The sequence below is a fragment of the Monopterus albus genome, unplaced genomic scaffold (assembly GCF_001952655.1).
Source record: "Monopterus albus unplaced genomic scaffold, M_albus_1.0 scaffold179.1, whole genome shotgun sequence".
NCBI lineage: Eukaryota > Metazoa > Chordata > Actinopteri > Synbranchiformes > Synbranchidae > Monopterus > Monopterus albus.
In genome coordinates, this window is record NW_018128059.1 from 826,938 (window position 1) to 842,720 (window position 15,783).

General features: G+C 40.0%; 1 protein-coding gene across 8 annotated transcripts in view; it reads right to left on the reverse strand.

Annotated features, from left to right (window-relative positions):
- The window catches only part of bcas3 (BCAS3 microtubule associated cell migration factor), a 531,108-nt gene extending 516,797 nt beyond the window's left edge, over nt 1-14,311 (reverse strand). For 7 of the 8 annotated variants that reach the window (XR_002276298.1, XM_020616813.1, XM_020616811.1 and 4 more), the window contains exons 1-4: nt 14,217-14,311; nt 11,900-12,009; nt 11,431-11,485; nt 5,997-6,072 (exon numbers count right to left, since the gene is read on the reverse strand). Coding sequence is in view for 7 of the 8 variants with exons in the window: in XM_020616813.1 (XP_020472469.1) it covers nt 5,997-6,072; nt 11,431-11,485; nt 11,900-11,970 (202 nt within the window). In the remaining variant the exon portion in view is untranslated. Of the gene's footprint in view, nt 1-5,996; nt 6,073-11,430; nt 11,486-11,899; nt 12,010-12,562; nt 12,583-14,216 lie in introns of those variants that run through there. The other variant, XM_020616812.1, reaches the window with a different exon arrangement.
- Nucleotides 14,312-15,783: the final 1,472 nt, after the last annotated feature.

Genomic DNA, 15,783 nt, shown 5'->3' on the forward strand with positions numbered 1-15,783 from the left:
TCCTGCTGACAGATAGCTGTTCCAATGAGAGTCTCTGCACAGAGGTCCGAGTCAATGTGGATTCAACGGATCAAACACTTAAGTCACGCATATGCACCACTCACATCTAGTGAAGTCCCAGTTTGAAGTTAGTAGTGGTTGAAACCCACCATCAGGTTCTTCTTTAAGTAGTAACTTTACTAGCCAGAGTGAAAGAGGTGAACTGTGCATGAAGCAGACCACCAAAAAGCAGAAATTCTTCAAAAAAAAAAAAAAAAATGCAGCAAATGGGCTAAATCACAAATGGCAAGCCACGTGCGGAATTCATACTTAAGTTGAAATACAACAGCCTAATCATCATCAGTGTCAACATTCATCATGTTGACGGCTATAGGCTATAGAACACTAAAGTGACTACACATATAAAAAGGTGGGAACGTGTTCTAGAAATGATTTTCCCATTTATTGTTTTCCCTAAGTTTCTCTCTCTCTCTGACTGTTATTATGATTATAGGCTATGCAAATTGGGTGGTTAAGGGTATTTAAAATAATTTAGGTTTAATTTAGCATTACGTTGCAAAGCAGAGATGGTGCCACCAAATCTGGCACTGGTGCCACCATATGAGAGACGTGATAGCACCAGTGCCACCAGTATGAAAAGTTAGTCTGGAGCCCTGCACAAACAGGGAAACCCCTGTACCAGACTGTAATATTTTCACTGAGAATCAGATAACATTATGCTTTGTTACATTATAATGTACAGTACATGTTTTATATAATCTTTGACTGCTATATCACAACTTTCTTATAAAACAAATGCCCACATTGCAAAATATATTCTTTCTCAATTACTGTAAGTGCAATTATTTTTTTTCTTTATTTCAATAAATCATATTCTCTCCTATTTGCATGCAGTCAGTGCTCCGGATTGGAATTGTATTCCACTTTTAACAATAACAATCCAGTACCGATGCATTAACATTTTATGTGTAATTACTAGAAATGCATCAATAGCACTGTTTTCACACCAAGTACAAGTATTAACATTTGACTACCTGTCAATACCAAGTACTGATAAAAGTGTTTAATAAAAATGCAGTGTTTCTGCTATGAAAATTTCAATTACCATAAAACTGCTGTCACTTCATAGGCAGTTTTTATTTTCATGAGATTCACTTTATGATTGTCATTCAGTAAAATATAATGGGAGCCTGTGCAAATTACATGAAAACCTTTTTTGATAAACATAGCACAACCACTAATGATGGAAATCCCAGACTCTTTTCAAAGATCATTTGGCTCAGCTTTGCAATCAGCTGGATCTGGATCTTTTGGCTCAGAAAACAGCTCTTAATTTAGTACCACTTCTGGCTTTTATAATTCAACCAAATTTAGAAATGTTTTGAGCTATGATTGGTATGTGTGCGTGCCTAAATCACAAATTATTAAATGTAATTACACTAACACTTAGAAATTCCATAGTACACATTTAACATTATGTCTAGTATAAAATCATTGATGTACAGTTCTAATAGTCCTGTGAAGGTTGTTAGTAGTCCCTACTCAATATGATAGTTCTATTTCACTCCTCCCTGACTGCCAGTGGTAGTAAACAAAGTGGATATGTCTCCCCTGCTCCATGCAGGTAGAGACCTAATATCAACAAAGTCACATGCATGACAGAGTAGGCTACATGCGTGTATCTGCTATAAATAGACAACATCATGGCACCACGTATGGCTGCTTTGGTGGCGCACTCTCTCAAGTGTTTGTTGTTTTTCCTCTTTCACTCCCCTGCAACCCATCCAGGATTACCTTCAAAAAAGAAGAGATGCTAAACATAAGAAACCCCCTCCAAACACCTTTTATCCAATTTTTGTTAATACAAAAAGCTGTATGGACATTTTGATTGGAGGGCAGCAGCTCTCCATGTATACAGAACAGATTTTGTAATGGAGTTATCTGGGAAAATGAGAGGAGGTAGAATCAGTGTTAGAAAGAACTTGCAACACAGATTTAAAGACTCTTTTCATCAACTGCAAACTATTTTATTCTCCCTGAGAACCTTCATCACTCATTCTGGTCAGAGTGTATATAACACTGCAGGCCCACGCTGGCACACTACAGCACCTGGCCAAACACAACTAGCGTGGAACTGAAATACTGCGACTCCCCACCAATTGTTCTAGGGAATTTTAACAGAGCAAATCTCACCCACAAACTGCCCAAATACAGACAGTACATAAGTTGTCCCACCAGGGACCAAAACACATTGGACCAAAACTACACAGTCATAAAAAACGCCTATCGCTCTGTCTCCATGCAGCCCTCAGACTCTATGATCTATGACCTTTCTTCCCCCCAGCTCCCACCCCTGAAGCCTTTTTTAAAAATCAAGAGATCAGAAAGGCACCAGGGCCAGACAGTGTGACCCCCCCCTCCTGCCTGAATGCTTGTGCTGATCAGCTGGCTCCCATCTTCACACTTATCTTCAACAGATCACCGGAGCTGTGTGAAGTCCCCTCCTGTTTTAGATGCTCCACCATCATCCCAGTTCCCAAAAAACTATCCATGAGCAAAATGAATGACTACAGACCTGTCACCCTGACATCTGTAATTATTAAATCCTTTGAGAAACAGGTGTTGGCCAACCTCAAGGACATCATAGAACCCCTGCTAAACCCCCCGCACTTTGTCTACCGGGCAAACAGATGAGCAGATGATGCAGTCAACATGGCACTGCACTACATCCTGCAACATCCCGACTCTCCAGGGGCATGTGCACAGGTCCTCTTTGTGGACTTCGGCTTGACATTCAACACCATCATCCTGGACATCCTCCACTCCAAACTCCACTGTGCCTGCCCCCACCTGTTAGTGGATGACCAGCTTTCGGACAGACAGGAAGCAGCAGGTGAGGCTGGGGAAAAATCACATCCAGCATCTGGACAATCAGCACAGGTGCCCCACAGGGATATTTTCTATTAGCACTGCTGTCTTTGTTCTACACAAGTGACTGCATCTCAGAGGACCCCTCTGTTAAACTCCTGAAGTTTGCAGAAGACACAACGGTCATTGGTCTCATCCGAGACAGTGACAAGTTGGCCTACAGACAGGAGGCTGAACAACTGGCCCTGTGGTGGAGTTGTAACAACCTAGAGCTAAAAACATGTATGTGCAGATTCTCAGTCATCCAGGTCATAGTAAGCTGGAAAAAAACTAAGTTTTTTTTCCAGCTGTTTGAGCGTGCTCAAAACATTGGAGATGACAGTGGAATGAGTCTGTTCTCAGTCTGGAGTCTCAGATGGAGTCTGCACTTACATCAGAGCCACATCTATAATTATGAGAAGGTATGTCATTCATCCATCTAGCCATTACCTATACCGCTTATCCTGTCAAGGGTCACAGGGGTGCTGGAGCCAATCCAGCTGAAATTGGGCAAGTGTACACCCTGGAGAGGTTGCCAGTCTATCAACAGGGCTGACATTTAGAGACAGACAACCACATACACCAACTCTGATTCCTATGGGGGATTTAGAGTTGCCAATCAACCTAAGCTGCATGTCTTTGGACATGCAGCTTTGGAAGCTGGAGAACACGGAAAGAACCCATGCAGGGGGAACCCACGCAGGTCACAACATGCAAACTCCACACAGCAAGGCACCAGGTAAAACAGGGCTCAAACCTAGAACCTTCTTGCTGCGAGGTAACAGCACTAACCACTGCCATCATACCCTGGGCACCCTCAGTGTAATACCTTGTGAATATACTTTTATACAGTATGTACAGTATCTATCTTAAAAACTCCATCTAAAATGTGTATACAAATATTTTTCTATATTTATAAATACTTTATTTTTATTTTCCTAATGCACATTAGTTTTTCTTGTTTGCACATGTCAGCCTCAAGTTCTCTCTATCTTATCTTGTTTAATCATTCCTATGGAAGAAAACTCTACATGCACATCGAGAGCCACTGTACCTTGTGTGTTCAACACATCTGACCAATAAAGCAACACCCCATGGTAGCCTACCTTCAGCCTCTTTTGATCTTCTCACTGTCAGCCTGGTGTTTGAGGCAGGTTGTTTGCTCTGTCAGACTTGTATTTTGGGTAAGCACATTTCGTGTTGCTGGTGTTGGCAACCTGCCTGTGACTGGAGAGTCTGTGCAATTATTTGCCCTCTAATGCTGTAGTTGTCAGCTATCCTGCCTCTCCTCTTTACTATCTCAGGGTTCTTTTGAGCATCCTTGTCTTTGTGCTGGCCTGCTCACCAGCTGTATTAACTGTCTTAAACAGTTAATTGTGCTACCAATCCCCGATTTGCTGAATGTTCCAATCATGGATATTGGTCAATCCATATGCCTTGTCTGGATTACCTATCTTAGCATGCTATAGCTTGATTGTTATGTTTTGGCTAGTCGCTAGCTTTAGTCTGGTTTGCTTTTCAGCTAAGCTGCTGGCACACTGCTGGATGTTCTTGTTGAGGCCTGTGGTTCACCACACTATTTGCCCAGGTTTCCTGGCCAGGCTCGTTTCTCAGTCAAACACACTAGCAACAGGTGGGGCTAGCCTGTTTGGCTTCCCTACTGGCTGTTATTGGTTGATTGTAAAGTTGATACAGTAATTGTGCTAAACATTTTGATCATGTCTTGTGGCATGCTCATAGTTCATGCTCAGATTTAGTCTACTTTGTCTTAATGGTAACTAAAAAGTAGGAAGGAATAAAAGCTAATGGCATTTTAGTGGATGCTCTGGTCTAGGCCTGTTGCTCATCACACTCCTCACCCAGATTTCCTGGCATAATTTGTTTCTCAGCCAACTGAGTAGCAACTATCTAACTGTCTGAGTAGAGGCAGACACTGCATAAGCTCTCAGTGGTGCTAAGCTAGCTGTTTGGGCTGGATACAGATGAGGCACTGAAATACAGAAAGCAACCCAATAAGGCTTAAGAGAACTGCACTACGCATGGCATGAGCATTGATGCTCCAGGCCTGTGTTCCAGGAAGCACAATTCTGTAGAGGAGCTGCTGGTGTCAGCCTCAAAGTCCACATGAATTGAGCTCATTCTCATACACAGAGCTCATTAGCCTCTGCCGTTATTTTCATAAAATTAGCATTTGTTTTCTTCTTGTTCACAACAATTCACTACAATGAATGAATGAGCACCATATGGGTTTAGTAGGTCAATAGGGACCAAGCATTTTGACCAAGGGCAGAGTGAAGACATTGCATTTCTACAAATATGTTGTTGTGTTCTACTTGTTCAACATGTGTTTGATTAATTTCTCCCTCATTACTATGATTTCATTGCACATATGACATCTCTGTAAAATGAGACCTCCTGTCTGTGTGAGACAGGGAGAGAGGCCTAACGACCTGCTCAACCAGCGTGAGGTTAAAGTATTTTGTTGTGGTATCATTGCATAGTATCAGACATCTTCTATGAGTACAAGTACTAGAAGGTGGTATTGGACCCCATTCCCAATACTGTTATTGGTGCATCCCTAATAACTGCCTTAGAAATAAACATTTAAGATAGGATCTGAAGAGTACAGCTTATTCCAGCATCGCCCCAAGCCTGAAACCACCATCAGTGCTAATGTGTATTTCAAATTATGCCATAAAGCATAAGCAAGCATGGTAAGTACAACTTTAAAATACAAATGACCATTTCCTGAGAGTCAAGAAGATTTTTCATTAGTGACCACACCAGACTCTGAATCTAGACTGACAAATTAGCTTAACATACCTAAATGGTAAAAAGGGGATGCTCATTTTTGTTTGTTTGTTTTTTGTTTATAGCCAAATTTAAGGACGTAAGTTTACATTATTTTACCTTGTACTGTGGTATAGCTTGTAAAAGCTGTTTTAGATAGAACTAATTTTAATTGAAGACTAATTTAGAAACTTGACTGTATTTACAGAAGATAAGCATGGCTTATTGACATGAAGTAACTTCTGCTCAGCGTTCAAATAAAACTAAATTCAAGTTGTGCCAGTTAAGTGAGGACTTACCATTGATGTCAGCTTTCTCAAATCGAACCCAAATTATTTTTTCTTTCTCATCAGTAGGTGGAGCCCCAGTATATGCCTGAAACACCAAAAAGATAATGGGAAAAACATTATGGACACACATAAACAAAACTAAAATCTACTGGCCACATTTACCAGTAAAATTACATTTTATAGATGAATAAATCCAGAGTAAAGAAACATTCCACAAAGAATGGCTGCTTGACTAAATGTAGACAGCTCAAGTATATGTTTTGGCTGGAAAATCAAGTATGCAACACATCCCTCATTGTTTCTAATCAAGGTTCCTACTGATTATTTGGATATAAACTGAAGTAGACTGGTAAACTACACAATCCCCCCCCACTTTAACCAAACTTTGTTGATTTCTAAAGTGTATAGAACATGTTTTTTTATGTTTTAACATCTCTACCATAATATGTTTACTTTACAATCATGCTTATCATTTTCCAAAGCATACGTTTTTCCAAACCCATATGAATCATTAGTTCTTAAAGGATAATGTCAGTTATTTTCTACATTAATAGTATTTTCAATCATCCCTATACAGAGACTAAAAATAATAAGAGCACTCAGAAAGCACGTGTACCTCCGCCAAGGCACAACATTCAATTGGGTCCGATGTTAAAAATGAGATCCAAAACATCCTAAAATTCTTGATCCAGATAAAATTCGGATCATTGTTTAGGGTATGGCAGGCAGTCATCGCAAAAAAATAAATATGCATTAAATGTGGTTTTCAATGTTAAAGCACCCATGGCATGCTTTTCTGTGTTTTCTGACTTATCTATAATGTTACAGTAACGAATTACCATATTAAATGTGAATGAAAGCAAAAAACAAAGTGTACCTCTGTTGTTGTAGTTCTGTGCAGAAGCAATTTGATTTATACAAGTCTCGCAAACTCTGGTGAGATTTTTTTCCAACCATGTAATATGCAATAGTTCACAAATGTCCCTGAATGATCATATTCTCCTTGCTGTGTGTGTTCAAGCAAGCTTGCCTGACATCCACCAGTGCCATTCTAAAAGCAAATTTTTTCAAGTGCACACAGTTTTGTGGATATATACCTCCTGCTACTGCATTGTGACCAGAGGATGTGGAGAAAAATACAGAGCCTGAGGTTACTGCATGTCCAGGAATGTTCAGGTACAGGAACTCGCTGTTTTACCTGACCGAGTCTAAAGTGGTGTGAATGGAGCAGCTGGAAACCTACAGTCAGCCAGCCAGTGAAGCACCCTGGGGTGGTGAATGATCAACTCATTAACACTGGATTCCTCTGGAGCACAGTACCTGTTTGTTTTGACTGCTTGAGGCCAGAATGTCTGCCACATGTGATGTGCTGCAGGTTAGCGAGAGGATTCTAATGATCCATGATGTTATTGTTGATGCAATGCTACCTGTTGGAAATCATTTTACTACTTTGGGAATGTGGTCACCTGTAACGCGAGGGATCTGTGAGGGAAGACACAGCGATCACCGGTTGGATTTACCAACCCTGAAGTTTCCACTACTCAGTGAGACGTAGCAGTAAATTTAAAAAAACGCACATTGCATGCCTCTTAATGCGCTGTTTCTGTAGGGAGAATTGTTGCAAGGTTGGAGAAGTTACTATGTCTGCATTATGCCAATTAAAATATGGGGTGTCTCAATTATCCACTTTGTTGTGTGTGTTACAAGTGTTACAAATCTTTTTTCATCAGTACATATAACGTGGTCTACCTACATGTACGTATCTATGGAGTAGGGCTGCACAATTAATCATTTTATGAATGTGATTTAGATCCCTGTGTGATCACAGTCTCATGTGATAATGATTCTGCCATGTTTGCATTAGCAGTGAGATCCCTTGCATCAAACCAAGCACTCCCTTTCCCTCAATAAGCTGCGTTAACCAATAACTGCAACTAATAACCACAAAGTGATTTATTTCTGCCTCAACTGCTATTCAGCACTAGGCATACAGGGCAGGCAGAGCAACGTTTGAAAAATAGCTGCAGGATGGCATACAATATCTTTCACAATTTCAAACATATTGGATTAGTTTTTGAATGTAATTGGTTAACGCAGCTTATTGAGGGAAAGTGAGTGTTTGGTTTGTTGCAAGTCATCTCCCTGCTCTAATTCATGCTCACAAAACAATTAATCATGCAGCCCTACTATATAGGAGAAATTCAAATTAATTAATACTGTTGCAGTTCACTGTGCCCTACACTTTCATATTCTGACTCGAACATGTCAGGTAGGATTTGAGGTATTCTCATTGTTGAAAGCGTGGCTTATTTGTCAGTGATTTTTTTTATGCATTGTCGTGGCTTCCTAACCAGTCTTGTGTCAGAAAGTGTTCTCCTATTAAGATGTGTTTTCCCTGTTCAAAGCTCTGTTTCATGTAGTGCCCCCCTCAGCAGTTGTGGTTAGCAGAAGATTAGAGGAAACACATCTCAATGAGGAAACAGACTGACACAACACCGTTGTTTACCTTTCTATGGAGGAGAAATTCAAATTAATTAATGCTGCTGCAGTTCGTTATGCTGTTCACTTTCGAGTCAACACCAGCAGCAGGAGTTGTGCATGTTCACGAACTATCCTCTCGCTTTTAGGAAGAGGCACTCTGGTTTTATTGTTCTGAAATAATTTGACTATTTGGAGTTATGAGGGGTGCAAAGCTAATCTAGAGGTACCCAAGACTAAACATTAAATGGCTAGAAATGAGCAAAGTGAGCAGGCCATGGGGACGTTAACTTTAAATGGCAACTCCTGACAGATCCGGAATCCAGATCAGATCTGGATGAAATCTGGTCTGGTGATAGATATTGCCACCCTACATATATGTGTCAACTTTCCAACAGAAAATTATTTTGATCATTTTTGATGATGTGAATTCCCCCCCCCCATGCTAAAAATGGGAATTTTTTGTGCAATTTTTTGTTCCATTATTTTTTGGGACCTTGACCTTTGGCTTTTTCCAACCAAAAATGTCTGTACCAAGTATGCGGATGATCCATCCAGCCATTTGTATGTAATACTGCTAACCAACACACACAACCAAAAACACAACCTCCTTGATGGAGGAAACAACCAACAACTGTGTATGTGGGAGATGTTCATGTGAGCTCTCTACAGACCACCAGCTTCATGCACTTTGAGAGATTTCACAAACTCACAAATTGCAACACAGACTTAGACTCTTTATCAACTGCTAACCATTTTATTCTCCCAGAGAATTTCTGTCATTCTTTCTGGTCGGAGTATATATATGACTGCAGGCCCATGCTAGCACACTACAGCACCTGGCTGACCAGATAACTAGCATGGAATTGAAACATCCCCACTCATTGTTCTAGGGAATTTTAACAGAGTAAATCTCACCCACAAACTGCCCAAATACAGACAGCATGTCAGTTGTCCTACTAAGAACAAAAATACATTGGACCACTGCAATAAAAGATGCTCATCGCTCTGTCACTGCATGGTCTGTCTCATCCCAACTTATAGGCAGAAGCTGCGAATCCTGTGGTCAAGACAGTGAGGAGATGGGCCAAGCAGGCAAAGACAGAGCTCCAGGCCTCCAGGCCTTTGTGAGGGCATGTGTGTGCCCACCTTCTGTATATACAACAACATGCCCTGGTTCACAGTAAGAATCAAGCAGTTTTGTCATGCCAAAGAGGAGGCCTATATAAGTGGGAACAGGACTATGTACAGCCAGGCCAGGAACATATTGACAAGGGAGATCACAGTAGCACTCTTTGCTGTGGAAGACCATCAACTGGCAGATGACTTGAATGTTTTTTTTTATTGTAAGTTTGAGAAGCAGAACTCCACAACCCACACCCACCTCACCTCACCTCAGACCAGCAGCTGCTCCTCCCAAGATCACTTTCCTTCCCCCCAGCTCCCACCCCTGAAGATCTGTGAAAAGGATGCGTGTTCCCCTTTTAAAAGCAAGAGATCAGAAAGGCAACAGGCCCAGACAGTGTGACCCCCCCCCCTCCTGCCTGAATGCTTGTGCTGATCAGCTGGCTCCCATCTTCACACTTACTCACTGTTCTCTGCACTTCCATCAGAGCCACATCCATAATTATGAGAGGGTGTAAACACTTATACAGCCGTATTATTTCAGTTTTTTACTTTTTCCCCACTAAACAATTTCAGTTTGTCTTTTAAATACGTTGCACAGATTACAGGTCATATTAAAGGTGGAACAAATTCTAAAGTCATTTATCTTGGTCAGATTTTTTTTTTTACATTTCAAAAAACTGGCATTTTAACAGTGGTATGTAGACTTCTTATATCCACTGAATGAAAATGTTGGGTTCATCTTCCTACTAGCATTTACAATTAAAGCTTGTTTTCAGTGATTTCCCAACTCACTCAGCCCTACAACAGAGGCCTATGGCACAGACAAATAAATTAATACAGGCTTGAGAGTGACAGACGTTACCTGTTAAGTAGAGGAAATTAACTGTTGGCTTTTAGTCTCTGTGTGGGGATTGTTGAAAGTACTATTCATACAGAAAATTAACAACCTTCTCCTTTAAAGGCATGCTCCATTCAGCATCATACAAAATTTTATTTGTTAAAATGCAAAACTTCCTTGAGATAGATAATAATTAAAAATAAATATTTGTTTGATATTGTTTTTGTCAATTTTATGCAACTTTAAAGTTATTTTTTCAGCAAATGGAGGGTCTAGTGAGACTTAAAATAAACTTAAATCGGACCCCAATCCTCGCTCTTTGCCCCTCCCAACCTATTTTCTGAATCTACACAGCTCTGCTAACTTTGCTGCTAATGTGACACAAAGCTCAAACGACTCCCAAAATTATAATCACATAAACTCAGAACAAAGGTAATGTCATGACCATGCTAGGACACAAATGTTACCAAAACAAACATATTAGCTTTACAGTAGATAATAATGCACCCTGAAAGAACTATATCTTAATTAATTCCTTTAGATGCTTTTAAAGCTCTACATCTCAAAAAGTCAAACCAATGTTAACCCTAGTTTTTGCTCTTTCTTTGAGAAAAAAAAAAACATGACCTCTTCATTCTGGCAGACACTATTTTGGACCTTTACATGATGAAAGGTCAGATTGCATATTACACACAAATATATTACTGTATAATAAATACATTATAAAATAGTACATAAAAGTGTAGAATACAATAATACTGTGTAATACTGTTTTATACAAGAAATCAATGTACTTTATAGTTTTATACTGACAAAAATGATCAAATTTGTGCACAGATTTGTGCCACTGACAAACAAGCTCTTTCTGTAGCTGTCTTGTCATCGCTGTCTAACCACATACTCAGGATGTACAGCACCAATTAAAATTTGTACAGCAGTGAGGAACTGGGATTAAACTCACAGCTGTTAGTATAAATGAGCAAATGACAATGACGTTACCTGGGGAACCACATCCTGCAGAAAGGTCACCACACTTTCCATGTAAGACTGCTCCCTATAACAGCAAAAAGCTCATGATAATGTATACTCATGGAATTTAAAAATGCACAACTTGTATTGGTATTAGGGGCGTGTTTTTAAATTTCATGAGTATATTTATGGACATTAGATCAGTCAATTCTTCCACAGCTGACATACTGTAGATATGACATCTAAATTATAGTGTAATTGTAAATGTACATCAGTTACATTAGTTAATAAAAAAAAGACTCAATAATGTGTAGAAACATTAAAAGGTGTGCAATTTATGGAGTGCAATGATGACAGTGAATTAACCAACATCCAAGTTTATCGAGCAGACTGCTCCCTTTTCTTGGTTCTTCAAGGACACAGACACACATAAAAGTATCATGGGGATTTCTACTGAAGTAACAATACTGAAATAATAATAACAGATATTCATCCTCACGTAGCAGCTTGTGCTCGCACCAAAACCCCTCCAGCACAACGACTTGGTCTTCGTGGAGAGTCTGTTGCCATTTTGTCTCCTGTTTTCTTGTTTTTTGTTAGCTTTTTTCCCTGAAAAGGTACAAAGACAAACAAAAAAAAAACAATGATTTTTTAATCATTATAACCTGCACTGACCAACAAATTGTTCTGCTTTTTTTCCCCCATCTTCATCATCTTAACACCAGGTGTAAATTGGGTCTTACACTGTACTTTAGAAAAAGTATGCAAAGCACCTTTACAATTTTAACATTCCTAATCAATACAGCAAAAAATATCTAGAAAATGTTACTGATGGAAGAGAATATTAACGCGTCTCTCAAAATTACATCAAATAAAACTAAGACATCCACAAAAACTACAAGAGTTAAATCATCTGTTCTTAATTCTACTGTGATTTGCAAAATACATTTTGCAACCAGCTTACTTTTAATCAATGCTCACAGTGTATATTTTGGTGCCACTTAATTGCTTGTTAATTGAAAAATTTGCCCTCTGGCACTGTGAAATGGACAGTAATGTTTTTTTGTTTTTTTTTTATGTCAACCTTCATTTTATGCAGGGTATAAATTTCACAATGGCCCTAGCATCTGGCCATGATGTCCTGTATATCTGTCATACTTACACAACCACAGTGGCCAGTCTGTCCACATCAGATCTGTCAGATTTGAGAAACAATCTCTGTAAATGACTGTTCATGTTCAGTCACTCATGTAAGGGGTGTGTTTATGGATGTATTAGGGAGAACGGTGCTTAATAAAGCTGTTCACTGGGGATTGCTCCTCATAAAACCTCCGTGGTTCATGTCAGTTGGTATAATGTGCTGTAGAGTTTCATGTTACTCACTCTTTAACACTTCTTGGTAACATCAACATTTTTACAAACTGTTTGTTGTTAATGTCTGTGTTCACTGCATCTATGTACAATATTTAGCTCACTGCATCAATCAAGCTAGAGGTGCTACAACAGGGTTTCCTTTAGTTTTACTGGATACAAAGATGGAACGATGTTTGATGATACTATCTCTACATATTTCCCTTTAACCTGTCTACAAGCATCTGCACTTTTCTCTAGTTTGTAGCTTTACTGCTCAGGCTATATACACATTTGTCTCAGCCTTAGTGCCCAGTCAAGTGGCCTTTTTGCCCTCTAAAAATGTATGACATTGAAGGCCAAACGGCCTTGCCCTTCAAATTATGAAATGTATGGCCTGGTTTTATACTTCTTTTTTAAAGTATCAGTTCTGGTATGATTTAGGCACCAGCACCAGTATCGGGGGGAAAAAAAACCCAACCCTAACTATGACTGAAGGTAAAACTCTCAGTTTCAGTCAGTGTATATTCCCACCGTCATCTAGCTTTGTGTAGCAACCAAAACAGTATGACTGTGAACAAAAAGCAACTGAAATTATCTTCCTAACAAGTGTGACTGCTCAACATCAGTAGCTAAGACCTTTAGGAGAGCTCAGTGTAAACTGGTTGTTCCTTGGCAGTATGTCTCTGTGGCAACATTACAAGCAGATGAACCAATTAGAAGGAGAGCTCCTTTGACAGATGATGAACATGCTGATGGAATTCTATATACCTCAAGAAGAGCTAGAGGACATGGCTGGGTGAAAAGTCTGCATTGAATATGAACCCAAAAAGTGGATGTCGGATGGATGCAGCTTATGTGAAAATCACGCAAGTCCAAAACATGCAGTCCATGTGCCATCAAAATATTGCATTTGCTAGTGCCACAAAATTACATGCCCCTTCATTAAGAATTAACCTGCCAAACTTCACCAGTGCAGCTGACTATCGGGAGAAGGTCTCGATGCACTCAGCAAAACAAGGATCTTTTGTTTCAGTATAGTTCAAGTATTTAAAGTTCTCTGCTTAGAGTCTGTGTATGGGCTACCATCATATTGATCAAACGCTATGAATGGGTTAGTTACATGCCATTAACAACGTTTTCATGCCCTGAGTGATAAGAGATTAACTTCTCTCGCAAACCACAATAAACTTAGCTATCTTAGCTTCGCTTAGATATCCTCAACATATATTCAGCTAGCCTGCATCACTAGCAACCAGTGGACACGTAGGGGCAGTACTTATAACAGCTGTCAAGTCAACACAACACAGCAGCTGGCTTAAAGCGTTGTTAAATCGGTAACGTAGCTAGCTAGCATTAACAGATAAAACTCCCGTGTAGTGATGAAACGACACAATTAAGACTTCGAAGGAGATACGTGTTATGTTTCAGCAACATGTAATTTTCAAGAGGCTATAGTTACGAACCTAGACTCCGAAGGCTGACGATCTCCTTTGTTAAGGACTTCTGTGGTCCTCTAAATAGCTCAAAACGTCAAAACAAAAACAGACGAGGTTTGCGGAACTGTGCTCTATAACTGGAAGCCAATCGGTGCACAAAATACTTTTTGTCAACCCAATCAGCTAACAGTAAGGGCGGGATTAATGACTACGTCACATATTAGACATGTTTTACAAAATAAAATATAGCTATTCCGAAAGAAGTATTCCATGGAAACTGTACAAATTGGACCTTAAGCTTAAAATGTTTTCTTGTCATAACCGAGCACATACATTTTATTTTTCATAGCATGGTGAATATGTTAGGCCTGCAAAAACATATTTTGCAAGCTCAGACAGCATTTAATTTTTTGGTTTTTTTACCCACTATATCAAGATATCAGTTGGTTTGTTCCACCCCATCACAAGACAATACAGTTCAGTGGTAATTTAAATAAAGGAAATCAAAAGTATTCTATGTGAGATTTTTTTTTCAAAACCAAACATTTCTTATTAAATTAATTATGTTCTCAATCTTTTAAAATTCTTTGCATTAAAAAAGAAATCCACGCATGGTCACATTTTTCTGCTAAAAATTACAGTCTAACTTCACAATGCAAAATAAAGCAAATTTATTCTGTATGTTGTTACACTCAAAAACTATGTTTAGGATTGCTTTAACCACCAAATCCCCCATGTTCTACTTTTTTTTTCATGTGGCGCCTCCTGGATGTGCGCTACCGGGGCCGTGGCCTCCAGTACCTGGTTGATTGGGAAGGTTACGGCCCCGGGGAGCATTCCTGGGCCCCTGCTCCTTCATTTTGGATTCCGGCTTGGTCTACTCATCCTGACCGACCCGGTGGGTGGCCTGGGGGCTCTCATTGGAAAGGGTATACCGGATACCGGCCAAGGACCTAACAGGACCTTGGCCGGTATTTGCTCCCCTCCCCAACCTGACAATTAGGGTGAGTGACAGGATGTGCTCGCCGGCGCAGGTGCAAGCAATTGGCTCCACTGCATTTAACCAGAGCTCTGGCATCTCCTCACTGCCACTTCATTTCCTACCTATGCTACATACTAGCGGTTGCTATTTTTTCTACTGATCAAGTTTTTGTACCTGTTGTCTTGGATGATTCTTATATGTTTTTGTTTCTCTGCACTTTCCAGCTCTCTGTGCCCCGGCTCTGCATTCTTCAGCTCTCCGCTCCCAGTTCTGCACTCTCCACTCCCAGCGCCACACTCTCCGGCTTGGCACTCCCCAGTCTGCCACTCACCTCCTGTCAGCTCTATGCTGCCTGCCTGCCTCCTCCCTCTCCTGAGCTCCCAGCTTGTCACCCTGCTCCTACACCCTGAACCCAGCTCTTCCAAGTCTCCTGCTTTCCACAGTAAATCCTCATTAAAAGTCTTGTTCATACCAGCTGTCTTGTGTTCTCCCCTTGGGGTCCTCCCTGTCTCATAAGCATCTGGCTTAACATAGTGATGTTTCTGAAGAAGAGTTTAGCATGAGAACGAAGGCCTGCCATGATCTTCAATTCAATTCAGTTTTATTTGTATA